The sequence below is a fragment of the Eptatretus burgeri genome, chromosome 12 (assembly GCF_056783735.1).
Source record: "Eptatretus burgeri isolate ZD-2024b chromosome 12, Ebu_testis_v1, whole genome shotgun sequence".
NCBI lineage: Eukaryota > Metazoa > Chordata > Myxini > Myxiniformes > Myxinidae > Eptatretus > Eptatretus burgeri.
The window spans coordinates 65,140,214-65,156,985 of NC_140972.1; the positions used below are offsets into that span (position 1 = coordinate 65,140,214).

Below are 16,772 nucleotides of genomic sequence, written 5' to 3' on the forward strand. Positions count from 1 at the left end.
TTGGACAAATTTATATTAATAGCCCTCGGATCAAAGGGACGTACGCGGCCGTAAATGTGACAGAAGACACAGGACAGAATAGGTGATTATATAACAGCGCGATGTCGCCGCGCTGTAACGAGAGTAACAACGCTGCGCATAAAACGAACGGAACAGGAAGATCATCACTTCTTTCTCAGAAAATCAACTTCCGGCGTCACACAGAAAACAATTCAGCACAAAAAACGTGGTTCTTCCGCATTAACCCCGCCCACAATTCACCCAGCAAACTCCGCCCACAATCCACCCGGCAAACTCCGCCCACAATTCACCCAGCAAACTCCGCCCACAATCCACCCGGCAATCTCCGCCCACAATTCACCCGGCAAACTCCGCCCACAATCCACCCGGCAAACTCCGCCCACAATCCACCCGGCAATCTCCGCCCACAATTCACCCGGCAAACTCCGCCCACAATCCACCCGGCAAACTCCGCCCACAATCCACCCGGCAAACTCCGCCCACAATCCACCCGGCAATCTCCACCCACAATTCACCTGGCAAACTCCGCCCACAATCCACCCGGCAAACTCCGCCCACAATCCACCCGGCAATCTCCGCCCACAATTCACCCGGAAAACTCCGCCCACAATCCACCCGGCAATCTCCGCCCACAACTCACCCGGCAAACTCCGCCCACAATCCACCCGGCAATCTCCGCCCACAATTCACCCGGCAATCTCCGCCCACAATTCACCCGGCAAACTCCGCCCACAATCCACCCGGCAATCTCTGCCCATAATCCACCCGGCAATCCCCGCCCACAATTCACCCGGCAATCTCCGCCCACAACTCACCCGGCAATCTCCTGCCACAATACACCCGGCAATCTCCGCCCATAATCCACCCGGCAATCTCCGCCCACAATTCACCCGGCAAACTCCGCCCACAATCCACCCGGCAATCTCTGCCCATCATCCACCCGGCAATCCCCGCCCACAATTCACCCGGCAATCTCCGCCCACAACTCACCCGGCAATCTCCTGCCACAATACACCCGGCAATCTCCGCCCATAATCCACCCGGCAATCTCCGCCCACAATTCACCCGGCAAACTCCGCCCACAATCCACCCGGCAAACTCCGCCCACAATCCACCCGGCAATCTCCGCCCACAATTCACCCGGCAAACTCCGCCCACAATTCACCCGGCAAACTCCGCCCACAACTCACCCGGCAATCTCCGCCCACAATCCACCCGACAATCCCCGCCCACAATTCACACAGCAAACTCCGCCCACAATACACCCGGCAAACTCCACCCACAACTCAACCGGCAATCTCCGCCCACAATCCACCCGACAATCCCCGCCCACAATTCACACAGCAATCTCCGCCCACAGTCCACCCGACAATCCCCGCCCACAATTCACCCGGCAATCTCCGCCCACAATTCACCCGGCAATCTCCGCCCACAACTCACCCGGCAATCTCCGCCCACAATCCACCCGGCAATCTCCGCCCACATCACACCCGACAATCCCCGCCCACAATCCACCCGGCAATCTCCGCCCACATCACACCCGACAATCCCCGCCCACAATCCACCCGGCAATCTCCGCCCACATCACACCCAACAATAAGTGTGACAGAAGACACTGGACAGAACAGCCAATTATAAAACAGCGCGATGTCGCCGCGCTGTAAACATGCAAAACGATCGTTGTAATATCAGCGTGCAGAGTATCCGGCCGTGTGAATTGTGAGACGCGAATTTCCCGCCATTTTCACACAGCTTCCGGTGCCAGTGGGTGCGTCATGTAAGCTTGGTGAATGCAAAGTAACAAAACAATGACCTTGTCCGACAGTTTCATCTCCTGGAGGTTTCTTGGCATCGCACATCCGCACTCGTTCACTTTTGTTTCTCAAGTGCCGCCGTCAGGTGAATTTTACAGCGGTGCATCCGCCGGTAGGTTTCATCAGTCGTGTTACGTGGTCCGTGATCTGAAAAGACGTTGGAGGAAGAGCGTCACGATCAATTTGAAATACAGGATAACAGGTTCGATGACTGACTCGATACAGAGGAAAACGCGATTCCGCAGCACTCTCGACCCTCAGAGCTAAAAGCATCCAGTCAGTGACAGAAATCACGTCAATATAACCTCACGTGACGTCTCCTCCGAATAAAACCAACCGAAATAGCGGCACAATGTGCACGTGTAAACTCCATAAGAGGATTATGTAAACCGACCTATTCGTGAACGGCCGGTTAGCTCAGTTGGTTAGAGCGTGGTGCTAATAACGCCAAGGTCGCGGGTTCGATCCCCGTACGGGCCATCCACTTTTTTTTTTTTTAAACATTTAAACCACAATGATCGGTGCTGAAAGGAACTCGTTTTGTTGCACGTACAAGTTCAGTGTCGCTGTTGCGTCTCGAAAGTCGGTGAACAATGAACGACGAATAAAATACAGAATGGGAGGGAAATGGAAGGCAAAACGAAATGTCCATGAATGTTCAGGATTCACCACAGGTCTGGATGGACCCGTCGTCGTGTGAAAGGACGATAACCGGCGGGGAGGGTGGAACGGATTTGGCCGGACCGATTTCCGGGAGCGACATCTCTTGTATTTCCTTCCACCCTCGCGGCATGACGGGCCGCGCCACCGCCAGCAGGTTCCTGCAGAGCGTCCTGCACAATGGCTTGGGACGATACGTGTGTCAACTATCGAGAATCTCGCTCGTCTTCAGCAAGGGATCGCAAACCAGCCGCGGTGTCAGGTACCGGTCCGGGAGGGGGATCCCCGAAGGGTTCACACCGTGCGATATGATGTGCGTGAAAACGGGCACGGAGCGGGAATCCGGGATCGCGATGGGGGCCTCACCGACACGTCTCCTCAAACACTGGTGTGTGTGTGTGTGTGTGTGTGTGTGTGTGTGTGTGTGTGTGTGTGTGTGTGTGTGTGTGTGTGTGTGTGTGTGTGTGTGTGTGTGTGTGTGTGTGTGTGTGTGTGTGTGTGTGTGTGTGTGTGTGTGTGTGTGTGTGTGTGTGTGTGATGTTTGTTCCTTACCCTTGATTTATCTCCCTTATTCATGTTCGTTGCCAGGGGAAACGGGGGGTCTTGATAAGGAAAATTCAAAGGTCATGATCTGAACTAAATCTGTGACAAAAGTTGTTGGTTCTGAGACCGATGCAGTGGTATGCCCACGAAAGGTCATGAACGTTTTTTTTTTGATTGAGAACCAACCCTGCAAGGCCGGACAGGTCACCACTCCACCACAGCATACTTTTTCGTGCAGGAATTTTACCAAAGTGCCTGTGCCAGTTCCAGATCCCCATTAGACAGTCCTACACCCAAAATCCGGATCGGAAGCTCCATTTGATGTTTCACTGATGTCGACTACATAATTTTTCTGAGTAGAGTCACTGGGCCGAGGCCTCTGTGTTGGACGGAACGCTTTGGTGTGGATTGTGTCCAATGGAGATCGGCGGAGTGCTCTTCACACTCCACATGTTTCAATTTATCCACTGATCACATCATGTGCCTTCTGGTTGAATAGTTTTGCCTTTGCAGTAACAATCATCTGGGTGGCAAACAGACGATTGCTCTGTGCGGATTATGCGGTTTTACCGTGTGAGACATAATCCGCAGCGATGCTCACCATAACAGTCAGGAGGTGTGTCTGATGTATGTATGAACAATTATGTATATTAGGGTGGTCCAAAACAGTAGAAAAAAAATAGAATGTTGCCCACAAGCTTAAAATTATTCTAATATGATCCAATAACACGCATACATTTTTTTTAGCTTGATCAGAGGTGATTTAGAGGTCACTCCATATGACGACTTTTAGTCCCATGACTTCAATAAATTAGGGTATGGTCAAGTACAATTACGGGTACTTCGGGATGTCCGAGGTGGAAATGGAGTGCATTTTCGAACTCTATGGGGTCGATTTACTCTAAGAAATGACTGCACCGATGTTGAATTCACTGCCATTTCAAAAATATGACCTAAAACAAGATTTATCATTACTGGAGTTGAGTAACTAATCCTACTCATTTCGATATTTTCTAATCTATAATTAATTTGTTGTCCGTCTAAACATTTCTTAGAGTAAATCGACCCCACTGAGTTCGAAAATGCAGTCCATTTTCACCTAGGAAGTTCAGAAGTGTACGGATTCGCATCTCACCATACCCTAATTTAATATAATAATAACTAAATAAATAACTAAAATATTTTTCGTGAATCATTGAATCTAAAACACTGGATGTTGGGCCGGCGAGAAATAAGTTCAGGCGGTAGTGGACACAGCAATAGAGGCGGAGATGATAGTGGTATTTGGAAAATGAGACAAAATATTCTAATAGTTTGTAATTCCATTGATTGAAAAATTAGGGTATGGTGAGATGCGAATCCGTACACTTCTGAACTTCCTAGGTGAAAATGGACTGCATTTTCGAATTCAGTGGGGTCGATTTACTCTAAGAAATGTTTAGACTTTCTTGTCTAAGAAATGGACTTGCCGCTCGTTTTGGCCAATGACAGGGCGACGAGCAGTTCTGCATGCCAAAAACCATCCAGTAAGGGAGCGCGGGCAGGATGGAGGCATCCCCCTCACCGCCCCCGCCCCACCCCCGGAGACAGGGCGAATAAGGGTTCGGCGCGTTCGGACTGAGATCCTCTCTTCCTCCTCCTTCTCCTCCTCCTCCTCATGGTCAAGAGTTTGAGAGCTTGAGAGACACGATCCCCCACCAGAGCCGCAAGGGTTGTGCGCCGCGTCTTTATCAGCGAACAGGAGCTGGAGCTTGAGCGACACAATCCCCCACGAGAGCCGCGGGGGTTGCGCGCCGCGTCCCCAGTGTCTGGATTCGGCTCGACTCTTGCTAGTGGCCGGTTCGACTCAGCGCGAAGACCACACGAGGTGGACAGGTCCGAGGCATAATCTGGTCCTCAGCTCGCCCTTTCCCTCCGAGCTGGAGGCCTCAATAAAGACCACTTTGGGTCCGTTTCTTGTGTGTGCGTGTGTGTGTTTGTGGCGCCAGTCTGGTCTGTAGTAAATTGTATAAGGGCCTTGCTGTACATACGTGCCTCTTGTATTCGGATAACTCTGCTTCCTACGTGCCCCCCCCCCTGCTCCATTATAAATAAATCCATGTAGTCCATGGGCCCAGGCATATATCGGAACTATCTGGGAAACCAAACTTTAGGGCTACTAAGTTATTGGTAGGGACTATAGGATTATTTCAATATGTGATAACCGTTCCAGAAGAGCAGCTTAGTGTATGTATTTGGCATTTTTACCATTTTACCATTCTGAGATATTGACGTTTTGGGGGAAAATCACACAATTGACTATTGACACATCCCATGAAGGTAATATCATTCAATAACAGCTCAGGATATCCAGATTTGTTTGCCTTTTCGCTTTCATTATGCGGAGGGTGGGTACATTCTAGAGATGATAACTACCAATAAGCTGCCAAGCTGTTTGGTTATCAGCTTGGTTATCACATTAAAATATGATCTATATATATACACCAATTCAAAAATCATAACTGGGATTGGTTTCCTTAGATGGTACCGACAAGTGGAATTTCTGGCCTGGGCCCATGGACTAATGTGTTAAATGTATCGGTTCGTTTTTGTCTTTCTTCTATTGGTTTAACACGGTGCATGTTAGAGAAATAGTCAGGCTGTTGCCGCTGTAAAGGGACATTTGGACCGACGGAAGCTCGGTGACCGTCTGCTCGGGTCGTACGCGGTTCGGGTACGCTAGCGGCCCGTTCCGTACGAGCATCGTCGAGGGTGAATTTCCCCAGAAGTTTGGACGACGTGGGTATTTAGGTAAATTGAAATTGGCAATTGACCCTACCCCACGTGGTCGATCTATTGGCGAACTTCGGTCCGATAAGGGACCCGTCGGCTCCAGAGTTATCCGGGGTGACGACCTATACATTCCGAGTGATCGGTGGAGTCGACCCTGCAGCTCCATCTAGCGGTCGTGCTCGCTGCCGATACCCAGCCCCGCAACAATATATGCATATATATCAAACTAGCGGAGTGTGCTTTCTCATTGTGTAAGCATACAAACTGTTTCCCCATTGTCTCGAGTCGTTCACCAAATGTGATATTTTTTTCATTTATTTATTTATATTTTCAGTTATGAATGTTGTTCGATGATTCCGTGATTTTTCCCGGTATATCGACTTCCGATGCTCGTTGGCATACAAAATTGCCATGCTTTCCCCATTGTATCGGGTTGCTCACCTGCATTTGATTTTTCATTTACTTATTTTCATTTTTTTCTAAATGTATTAATATAATACCAAGCTTGCACACTAAAAACTCGGCTCGCCGTCACACGATCCCTATGAAATTGCTGTGGCACTTAGCGGACATGCCGACAATGTTTGGGAAGTCTTGGTGTTCCATAGTACCACTTGCATTTTGCACAATGTGTATTTTTGTCATTCCCCGTGTACGGTCTGTCGTCTGCTACCAGCTATGTTGCACTGCTATCCCGTGCATGTGCACGGGTATCGCTCGTGTATTTATATTTTCATGTAGGAATGTTTTACGACGATTCTGTGATTTTCTTTTTTTCTCCCAGTGTGTCAGCTTCAATGGCCATCAGCGCTCAATTTCAGCTTTCTCCATCACCTGGAAGGTCCCGATCTTTAATGTCAGTGGTGAGAAAGAGCTTTATATAATAGGAGACGACCTGTGAACCCGTTGTGACAGCGGATGATGAAAAAATTCATTTCAAGAAAAAAAAAGATAGCTCCAGCGAACTATACCGCTGAGGTTGTTTGCATTGAACAAATTCTCCTGAAGAGTAAGTACTTGACTGGATTGGAAATTGATTTTTTAATAATTTTTTCCATTGCCCGATTTGAACGAAACTTGACACTGCACACCACAGGAGAATGGTGAGTAAGGTGGGCCGAAAATATTTGTGCTATCGTGTACCATTTTGGCTGTATTTCGGGAACATACATACATACAAGATGAGAGTTTTAGTAATATATATTGATAATATATCTATATATTACTAAAACTCTCATCTTGAATGTATGTGTGTGTGTATATGTGTATATATATATATATATATATATATACACACACATCTACATATATATTGTTATGGATCTGGAAACCATAAGCATTCAGCATACAGATTTCCTAAAAGTCAGTTATGTCGTTAAGTATGTGTGTAGTCAGATCCCTTTCCTTTTGTCTCATGGGAGAATCAAAGGCGTGTGTTGCGATTTCTTTTTAGTTAGGTTATTAAATCTTTACATCCAACGAACCCTCCAGCAAGCCATCTAACAACCATCCCATCTGCATGACCCCTCGGCCTATCACGATCCACCACCAACCAACTGCCTTCTCGCACCCTGACGTGCCAAGGCAATATCTCGCGGTTCCGGTTTCTCGGCTCTCACGAACGTTGTAACTCTTTCACGACAACCTTTGCAACATTGATACTGTTACTCGTCAAGTATGAACCCACGTGAAAGAGTGGCTGCTGTTTCCCGGCAGGGTCCAAGGCCCCGCCCCGGAAAGGTATGCCGTGGGACCCTGTCCAATCAAAGGCGGACAGCGAGGTGTGTTCACCAAGGCCCCTCCCCGCTGAGGGAGGTCCATAAATTCCAGAGCACTCTCTGAGGCATGGGTCTTTTTGGGGTCTTGGAGGGTCTTTTTGGGGTCTTGGAGGGTCTTTTTGGGGTCTTGGAGAGTTTTGTTGGGTCTTTTTGGAGGGTTTTTCCTGTCACTAAAGGGATTTTTGCTGTTACAAAGGTCGTCGAGGCAGCGAACGTGTCTCTGCTGGCCCTCTACAAAGAAGGAAAGAGCGACCATGACCCCCCCCTCCGTGGACCCCGCTATTCACCACCTGAGCTCCGACACGAACCTCGAGTCCGACACGTGCGACTGGGGACCAAACCAGCGACCATTGTCAGGTGCCGCAGCACAGAGTACCACCTTTCTCCGACGGCTAGGTACCCAACCGAACTCTGACCCCCAGATTGTCTCTCTCCTCAGCTGCGAGGGTCCAGTAAAGAACTCTGGGTTTCTTTTCATTTGTGTGTGTGTCTCTGTCTGTGGGCCCGTCTTTAAGTAGAACTGAATAAGTGTTTTTGGATCATTGTAAATACTTCTTGCATATTCACGTTAAGTCTTGCTTTGTGTCTTCATTTACTGTAAATAAAACTTGTTAGAAATGTTCCCAGTTCATTTCCGTCCCTTCTTGAATTGGTCCAGCATGGTTCGGATCTGAGTTTAGGCGGGGTTTTATCCCCGATAATCTGTTCATTCCAGCTGGCACAGCTTTGGCAGCTTCTGCTCGGCTGCACCCGAACCGGAGTTGGTAGTTGGTAGTTGGAACTCTACCGCAGTCGGTAGTGACCCGGTTTGAGCAAGATGTGCCGAGGGCGTGGTTTCCCTGGTAGTCGAAATCGCGTAGTTAATTAGGTAAATTGGTTATAGACGCTACGCTACGCTACGCGGTTGAAATATTGGCAATCACAGTCGGTTAAATGACCCGCCGGCTCGCGGAGTTATCCGAGCGACGGCCTACAATTCCGGGGAGTTTGGTGGGAGACAACGCAAGCTTTCCCCACCTAGTGGTCGTTCTTGCCACCGACCCCCAGCCCACAACAATATATATATACATTTACACATATATATATATATATATATATATATATATATATATATATATATATATATATATATATATATATATATATATACACATATATATACACAGGTGTCCCAAAAAAAATACAACTTTTCATCTGCAAAGAGGATGGTCATTATATGTATATATATATATATATATATATATATATATATATATATATATATATATATATATATATATATATATATTAAAAATATATGGCTGGATGGAAAGCTGAAAGGTTGAAATTTATTGTACCAATGTCAAAATTGCCACCAAAATTTTAATCTTGGGATAGAATCGTCGTTTTCTTTAAGACCACATGTTCGACGTCGGCTCCACGTTGTCCGATCACTGCCTGCAAACGCGTTGTCATGTTCTCCATCACTTTGGGAAACGTTTCCTGAGGAATGTTCTGGATTTCTCGGTGGATGTTTTCCTTCACTTGATCAAGAGTCTGAGGCCAAGGGTTTCCATAGATCCTGTCCTTGAGATACCCCCACAAGAAGAAGTCTGGAGGAGTAAGGTCAGGGGAATACGGTGGCCACTCAACGTCTTCGTAGAGGGAGGTAAAGCGGCCCTCAAAATGTTGGTTGGGAAAATGCCTTGTTTCCCTGTCTGTATGGGGCGGTGCCCCCTCCTGCTGGAACCACTGGGTTCTCATCTGGATCAGGTTGTTTCTCCTATGGGCCTGAGTACGTAGCTCAGGCAGATAGAATTCCTGAATCATTTCGCGATAGTTCCTCTGGTTTACCGTGCAAGTGCGTCCCTGGTCATCTTCAAAGAAGTACGGACCAATTATCCCATACCAACCAACCGCCACCCACATGGTGACTTTGAGAACAGATCGAGGCACCAGTTCAGTTGATGCATTACCAGGATTTTCAGTTCCCCAGTACTGAAAGTTTTCCTTGTTTACCTCCCAGGACAAGTGAGCATGGCATTCGTCCGTCATGTGAAGTTTTTTGAGGAAGTCTGCATCTTCCTCCAACTTTCCTGAGAACCAATTTGCAAAGTCTCGTCGTTTGCGTTTCTGTTGATCAGTAAGCACCGTTTCCGTTTGAATTTTGTATGGAAAGGCATGAATGTTTTGGCGAAGGATCCTCTGAACGGTGCTCTTATGGATGTTTGTCTTGGCAGAAAGTCGTCGAATCTACTTTTTTGGACTCTGAATGACGGCTGTCTCACCATTTCCACATTTTCTTCACTACGACCTGTCCTCTCCCGACCACCGTGACCCTTGTGAAGGTCACAGATGGTTCCCACATTGGTAAACTTTGCGATGGTGCACTTTATTGTCCGAAAGTTTGGTGCATGGCGCAAATGGATACCGAAATGTCTCGAGTAAAGACGTTGCACCTGTATGACACTTTTCGTCTGGTGCCAACGTTCAACAATTTTCGTCTGTTGTTGTACGGTCAGTCTTGGCATTTTTCTGGTGCTTGCTTGGTATCAAAATAAACGTCAGGGTCTCTGCAACAAGAAATGAAGCATTAGTGACAAAATTACTGCTTTTTTAGGATCATACGAAGCATTTTAAAAGTTGTATATTTTTTGGGACACCCTATATATGTACATTTACATATACATATATATATATATATATATATTTATATATATATAAACATATAATCAGTCATATATAAACATATAATTGTCATATAGATTATAAACATACATACATACATATATATATATATATATGTATATATCTATATATATATATATATATCTATATATATATATATATATATATATATATATATATATATATATATATATATATATATATATATATATATATAATTTCACCTCCTCCATCCACTCAACTCCCTCATCCTTGCTCACGTCCCATGTCCCGCCTATCTTTGTGGCGAAAGCTGGGTCTGAGAAAAAAAAAATACTCACAGTTTAGATGGCATTCTCTAATCTGTCTCATTGACCTTGTGCCGTGTTCCTCTCTGAATGAGTAAGACAAGACAGAGTCGTGTCTGTCCCGTGTCCCCATGTGAATGAATAAGATGAGATAGAGCCGTGTCTGTCCCGTGTCCCCATGTGAATGAATAAGATTAGATAGAGCCGTGTCTGTCCCGTGTTCCCATGTGAATGAATAAGATTAGATAGAGTCGTGTCTGTCCTGTGTTCCCATGTGAATGAATAAGATTAGATAGAGCCGTGTCTGTCCCGTGTTCCCATGTGAATGAATAAGATTAGATAGAGTCGTGTCTGTCCCATCTTCCCATGTCAATGAATAAGATTAGATAGAGTCGTGTCTGTCCTGTGTTCCCATGTGAATGAATAAGATTCGATAGAGTCGTGTCTGTCCCGTGTTCCCATGTGAATGAATAAGATTAGATAGAGCCGTGTCTGTCCCGTGTTCCCATGTGAATGAATAAGATTAGATAGAGCCGTGTCTGTCCCGTGTTCCCATGTGAATGAATAAGATTAGATAGAGCCGTGTCTGTCTCGTGTTCCCATGTCAATGAATAAGATTAGATAGAGTCGTGTCTGTCCCGTGTTCCCCATGTGAATGAATAAGATTAGATAGAGCCGTGTCTGTCCCGTGTCCCCCATGTGAATGAATAAGATGAGATAGAGCCGTGTCTGTCCCGTGTTCCCATGTCAATGAATAAGATTAGATAGAGCCGTGTCTGTCCCGTGTTCACATGTGAATGAATAAGATTAGATAGAGCCGTGTCTGTCTCGTGTTCCCATGTGAATGAATAAGATTAGATAGAGCCGTGTCTGTCCCGTGTTCCCATGTGAATGAATAAGATTAGATAGAGCCGTGTCTGTCCCGTGTTCCCATGTGAATGAATAAGATTAGATAGAGCCGTGTCTGTCTCGTGTTCCCATGTCAATGAATAAGATTAGATAGAGTTGTGTCTGTCCCGTGTTCCCCATGTGAATGAATAAGATTAGATAGAGCCGTGTCTGTCCCGTGTCCCCCATGTGAATGAATAAGATGAGATAGAGCCGTGTCTGTCCCGTGTTCCCATGTCAATGAATAAGATTAGATAGAGCCGTGTCTGTCCCGTGTTCACATGTGAATGAATAAGATTAGATAGAGCCGTGTCTGTCCCGTGTTCCCATGTGAATGAATAAGATTAGATAGAGCCGTGTCTGTCCCGTGTTCCCATGTGAATGAATAAGATTAGATAGAGCCGTGTCTGTCCCGTGTTCCCATGTGAATGAATAAGATTAGATAGAGCCGTGTCTGTCCCGTGTTCACATGTGAATGAATAAGATTAGATAGAGTTGTGTCTGTCCCGTGTTCCCATGTGAATGAATAAGATTAGATAGAGCCGTGTCTGTCCCGTGTTCCCATGTGAATGAATAAGATTCGATAGAGTCGTGTATGTCCCGTGTTCCCATGTGAATGAATAAGATTAGATAGAGTCGTGTCTGTCCCGTGTTCCCATGTGAATGAACAAGATTAGATAGAGTCGTGTCTGTCCCGTGTTCCCATGTGAATGAATAAGATTAGATTGATAAAATTCATCGTGATTCTGAACAGCAGATTTACTTTATATGTTACCTTTGTTTTGGTGTGAGTTGTGCATGCACGCCTGTCTCTATCTCTCTCTCTGTCTCTGTCTCTCTGTCTCTGTCTCTGTGTCTGTCTCTCTCGTAATAAACCTTTTGTTCATAAAGTCCTGTACTTGGTCATTCGAGGAAATTTTCTTTGCCATTAAACGTGAGTGAATTGGCTTTAAAAATCCGGCAAAGGGCTGATTGGGAAACGTGCATTTTTAAAGTACTTTTAAAATAGTTGATTCCCCATGGTTATATCAGAACGAGTGTATTTGTCACACGGTCACGGATGTTAAACGCCAATCATGCAGCCGTTCCAAAATTACATAATGCTGTTTTGTTCGGGATGCGCATACGGGCTTGATTAAACCTTTCTAATAATTTTTATTCAACATACGATAAGATTTTTCGGGATTCCTCATCGTGATTACCACTCGACCCAAACAAAACCAATGGAAATCTGAACCAAGATGGCGGCCACACCATTTCGGACGGGTACTGTGGTGGGCGGAGTCAAGTGACAGATGTGGGTGTGGTCCGCCAACTGTCCAACCAATGGGTGCACGTTTCATAAATCGACCTCCAACAATAACTCTCACAACAATGGCAACACAAGGCTTCTGTAGACCTGCGACATGCCCCAGGTGAATAAAAATAAATAAAAAAGAGGAACACAGGCAGGAGACAGTGTCCGCTGTAGGGTTCTTTGCAGGGTGAAGGGGAAGCATCCCTTATTGGGGCCAGGGAGTGAAGCCCTCTGAAGCTCTGAGGTTTTAATTATTACCCCAGGGCCCACACGTGCGATGTGAAGAGCTGGGTTAAGCAATTGCCTCTTGTCCGTCCATCCATTTGTCTGTTTGCACACGTCAGTTTTTGATTGAGGAACAACTTATTAAAATTGAATGTTAGATTTTGAACACATCAGAAAACAAACCTGTAGTTCAACAGTACCTTGTCTCCGATTTCATCCCGAATGCACATGCGCAGAGAGCAGTGTGCTAATATTTTTCACTCTGCTGCATGTATGACAATAAAACAAAATTGAAAATCATTCCAAACGGGAAACTTACTGTTTTAAGGACGTCATAATGGACACAAACAACAAGCACGAATAACTCACGTGATGTGCTGGAACATGTGGCATGTGATGGTCACACTTTGTATGTACAGGCCATCTCCATCATGGTAATTGGCATCACGACCGAAATTAGCCATAATCCTGAGAATGCAGGCTAAATGGCTTCCTGGGAAGGTATCAAACGGGATGCAGGACACTTCAGTATAGAACAGGATGATTTTTTTAAAATTTGTAATCGCTGGTCAGTGAGCAGACAGGCCACCCAACTTGATGTCCTCATTGATGTGATGCCCTGCTTACCAAGTACTAGGGTCAGTTTATCATCTGCTGGGTATTTGAACTCAGATTAGACAGCACTAAAAACTATGCTGCCCCCCCTCCCTTTCCCCCCTGCATTATCCTGTTAGTGAGTGAATTATAGAGTTGGGTTATGAACAATTTAAACCGTGTTCTTTGTTCCTGCGAGATCATGGAGCAAATTTCTTCATTACGGTCTGGTTATTCCTGTTTGACGTTCTTGGTTCATCCGGCGTTTGAGGTACAGTTTTGACTTGGTATCGAAAACTCATTCACAAAAAAAAAGTGTGCGGATGTTCATCTTCCCATGAAACTCGCACTTCATTTGCTTACAATGTAACAATCGTGGATTCGATGGTGGGATTTCACTTGTTTTGTCCGCTAGAGGGTGCATTCTGTCCTTTGTGTCCACGTAGGTACAGCACATCTCCCCCACCAAAATTAAATAAATAGCTTGCTGCTTCGAAGTTTAAATACAGGATCAAATGCTAATGATGATGTTCATGTCCTGTAAATTGAATGTTCATGCGACGCATGTTAACTTTTGTTGTGTAGTCTGTTTCCTCGGGTACCAAGCTCGATGGATCAAACCCCCAATGATGCAACAAAGCTAACCTCCCATGCAAAGTGTAACTGCCATCGCATTTGACTGATTTAAGTGAGCTGGGAAGATGGCTGAGAGGTATACACGCTCGCCTCCGGCCCAGCTACAAACTGTTATCCTGGCATCTCACGGGCAGGGCGAGACATCGATGTGTGTGCCATCCCTCGGATGGACGTTAAACTGGGTGTTTCATCTGCCGACATGAGTTGGTGGACGTTAAAGATCCCAGAGTGTCCTTCGTGAAGAGTAGGCGAGCTATTGCCAGCATCTTGACCAAATTCCTAATTCCTGTCTTCACCTACAGAAGGTGTTGCATCAGCGGCACAGCCACGCCCTCAGCCAATGATGCTACTCACAGCCTTGTGCTCCATCAAAAAGAAGAAGACTGATTTGGGTAATTTCAACTTGCAATACGCAACAAATGATTGAAGTGTCTCTTTATTGCAGGGATTATGTGGAGAACCATGTCGTTGATTTTGCCAAGAAGCACCAAGGAACTGTAGTCTACATATGTCCACGACGATGCCATGTTCCCAAGGTTACTGCGGAGTACTGTACGTCAATATTTACTTATTTGCATCACTTGTTATTCTTTCAGCTGGCTTTTCATGATGCTCCTCGCCTCTATGTCCTTGACCAGCATAAACACTTATCTCATATCTTCAGGCGTACCTCGTTGACCGATTACAGACTCAACACTGTTAGTTATGTGTGATGTGTATAAATCGACGGTACATACAATATGCTCAAAATGCATGTGCTCCCTTGGTCGTTCTATGTGCGACTATAACATAAGGCTGGACAAAATTGTGCGGATGTGCTCGAGCTGTGCTAACGTAGGTTAATGTTTTTGTTATCTGATTTCCACCAATTGAGTAATCAGGGACCATCGTCATTCATGAGCGCGAGACAAAGTAAAGCACAAGTTGCTCCATGTACAAGTGCTGATGTGGGTTAGAAGGTTCGTCCATGCACGAAAAGATGACGTTTGACAAGTGTGGGGTACAATGTCTAAGACGTGTTTTTTGCACTGTGCAGTGAATGGAGGCACGAAGGTGGTGGCCCTGAATTCGAAGTCTGCAGAGGAGATTGCACAAGTGATCACACTAATGGCAAACCAGTCAGGATTGGATGTCATTCGGATCCGTAAGCCTTTCCACACCAAGCATCCAAGCATCCAGGGCTTATGGCAGCCGTTCGTCAACAAACGCAGTGAGATAGGTCCTCGCATCGCAGAGTGGAAAGGGGCTCAGTCAATCGAGGACCAATAAAGCGATTTTATTACCAATCTGAAGCTTGTGGATTACTTGGTAATGCTGCAAATGGCTCGGTGCCTACGGTTGGTGTTTTTCATTTTCAGTGACAACTCAATAAAGTTCTTACAAGCTGAAAACATCCCGATTGGTTGTACTTCCTGCTTTTAGCTTGAGCAATTTATCTTTGCAAATTAGAATTTCCTTTGTATATGGCTGAACACGCTTATAGCCTGTGCATAAATTGAGGGGGAAGGGCTTCAACGGCATTATAAAATAAACATGGTTCTGGCTTTAACAGTTCATCTTGACTTCGTCGAAGACGAGCTAGAAACAAAAGGGAAATACCGAGCAGGGAGTTGTATGTCATGACTTTATAAACTATTTCCACATGAATTGCCCTTTATCAAAATCAATAACCGCTGACCATTTTTCTTTAAAATATTAAATTAGCAAATGTAGCCCATCACTTCACTGACAAGAATATGAAGGGGGTGGTGGGGGGTGGGAGAGTAAGAAGTATGGGAGGGAGAGGAGGGAAACCGAGTTGGGTGGGGCAAGGGAAAGCAGTGAGAGGGGAGGGTGAAGTAAGGCAGTGTGTGGGGAGGGTCCGGACATAATCATCATCGGGACACATCCGGAGATGACCACCATGCAGACATGTATGGAGATGACCACCATCCAGACATAACCGTCTGGATAAATGCGGATAACCACCATTCAAATACGTGCGGAGATAACCACCATCTGGGCATGAGAGGAGAGGAAAGGACAGTGGAGCGGAGGAGGGGAGGGATTCTGGCAGATGTGAGGTCCAGTTTAACGGCACACACATTGATGAATCACGCTGTCTGTGAACCACCGACTGGGATGACAGTTTATAGTTGGGTCAGGATTCAAACCCAGGCAAGACAGTTTAGAGCGAGCATGCATACCTCGGCTATCCTGCGAAATTAACGAAACGTTTCATTTTTTAAATTTCTATTTATCTATGCCAAAGTGACCACAGAACGTGGGGCTATCGCAGGTGAGTGGCCTCTGAACATTGTTCAAGTCGATCAATATACAGTATTTAGTGACTGCAAATATTGGAGAGCATTCACCAAGTGGCTTAAGCACTCCAACAAAACAGTTTAAGGAACGGTTAGCTTGGCACGTGATTGGCAATCACCGAACCATCCTATTAAACACACCGCCCGGGATACCAAATTGTCCAAATTGGACAAATTAACACTTTTTTTAGCAGTCGGAACTGCTGCTAAGTTCAATTCTGGAGCTTAATTTTTTTTAAATTTGGTTTAATATCAGAGGTTCTTGAGGTTATGTCAGGTCAGGTCAG

At 45.7% G+C, this 16,772-nt stretch overlaps 1 protein-coding gene and 1 non-coding gene across 3 annotated transcripts; both read left to right on the top strand.

Moving 5' to 3' along the window:
* Nucleotides 1–2,241: 2,241 nt before the first annotated feature.
* TRNAI-AAU (transfer RNA isoleucine (anticodon AAU)) lies at nucleotides 2,242–2,315 on the top strand. The gene has a single exon. It is a non-coding gene; the product is annotated as a tRNA-Ile (tRNA).
* A 54-nt stretch (nucleotides 2,316–2,369) lies between these two features.
* MRPL43 (mitochondrial ribosomal protein L43) lies at nucleotides 2,370–15,575 on the top strand. 2 transcript variants are annotated; one of them, XM_085848289.1, is made up of 3 exons: nucleotides 2,370–2,883; nucleotides 14,628–14,734; nucleotides 15,219–15,575. In XM_085848289.1, the coding sequence occupies exons 1-3, from the start codon at nucleotides 2,480–2,482 to the stop codon at nucleotides 15,449–15,451; spliced, it is 744 nt and encodes a 247-aa protein (XP_085704415.1). In that variant the 5' UTR covers nucleotides 2,370–2,479; the 3' UTR covers nucleotides 15,452–15,575. The 2 variants fall into 2 exon arrangements, with proteins under 2 accessions (XP_085704415.1, XP_085704416.1); XM_085848290.1 differs by having other exon boundaries at nucleotides 2,414–2,757.
* Nucleotides 15,576–16,772: the final 1,197 nt, after the last annotated feature.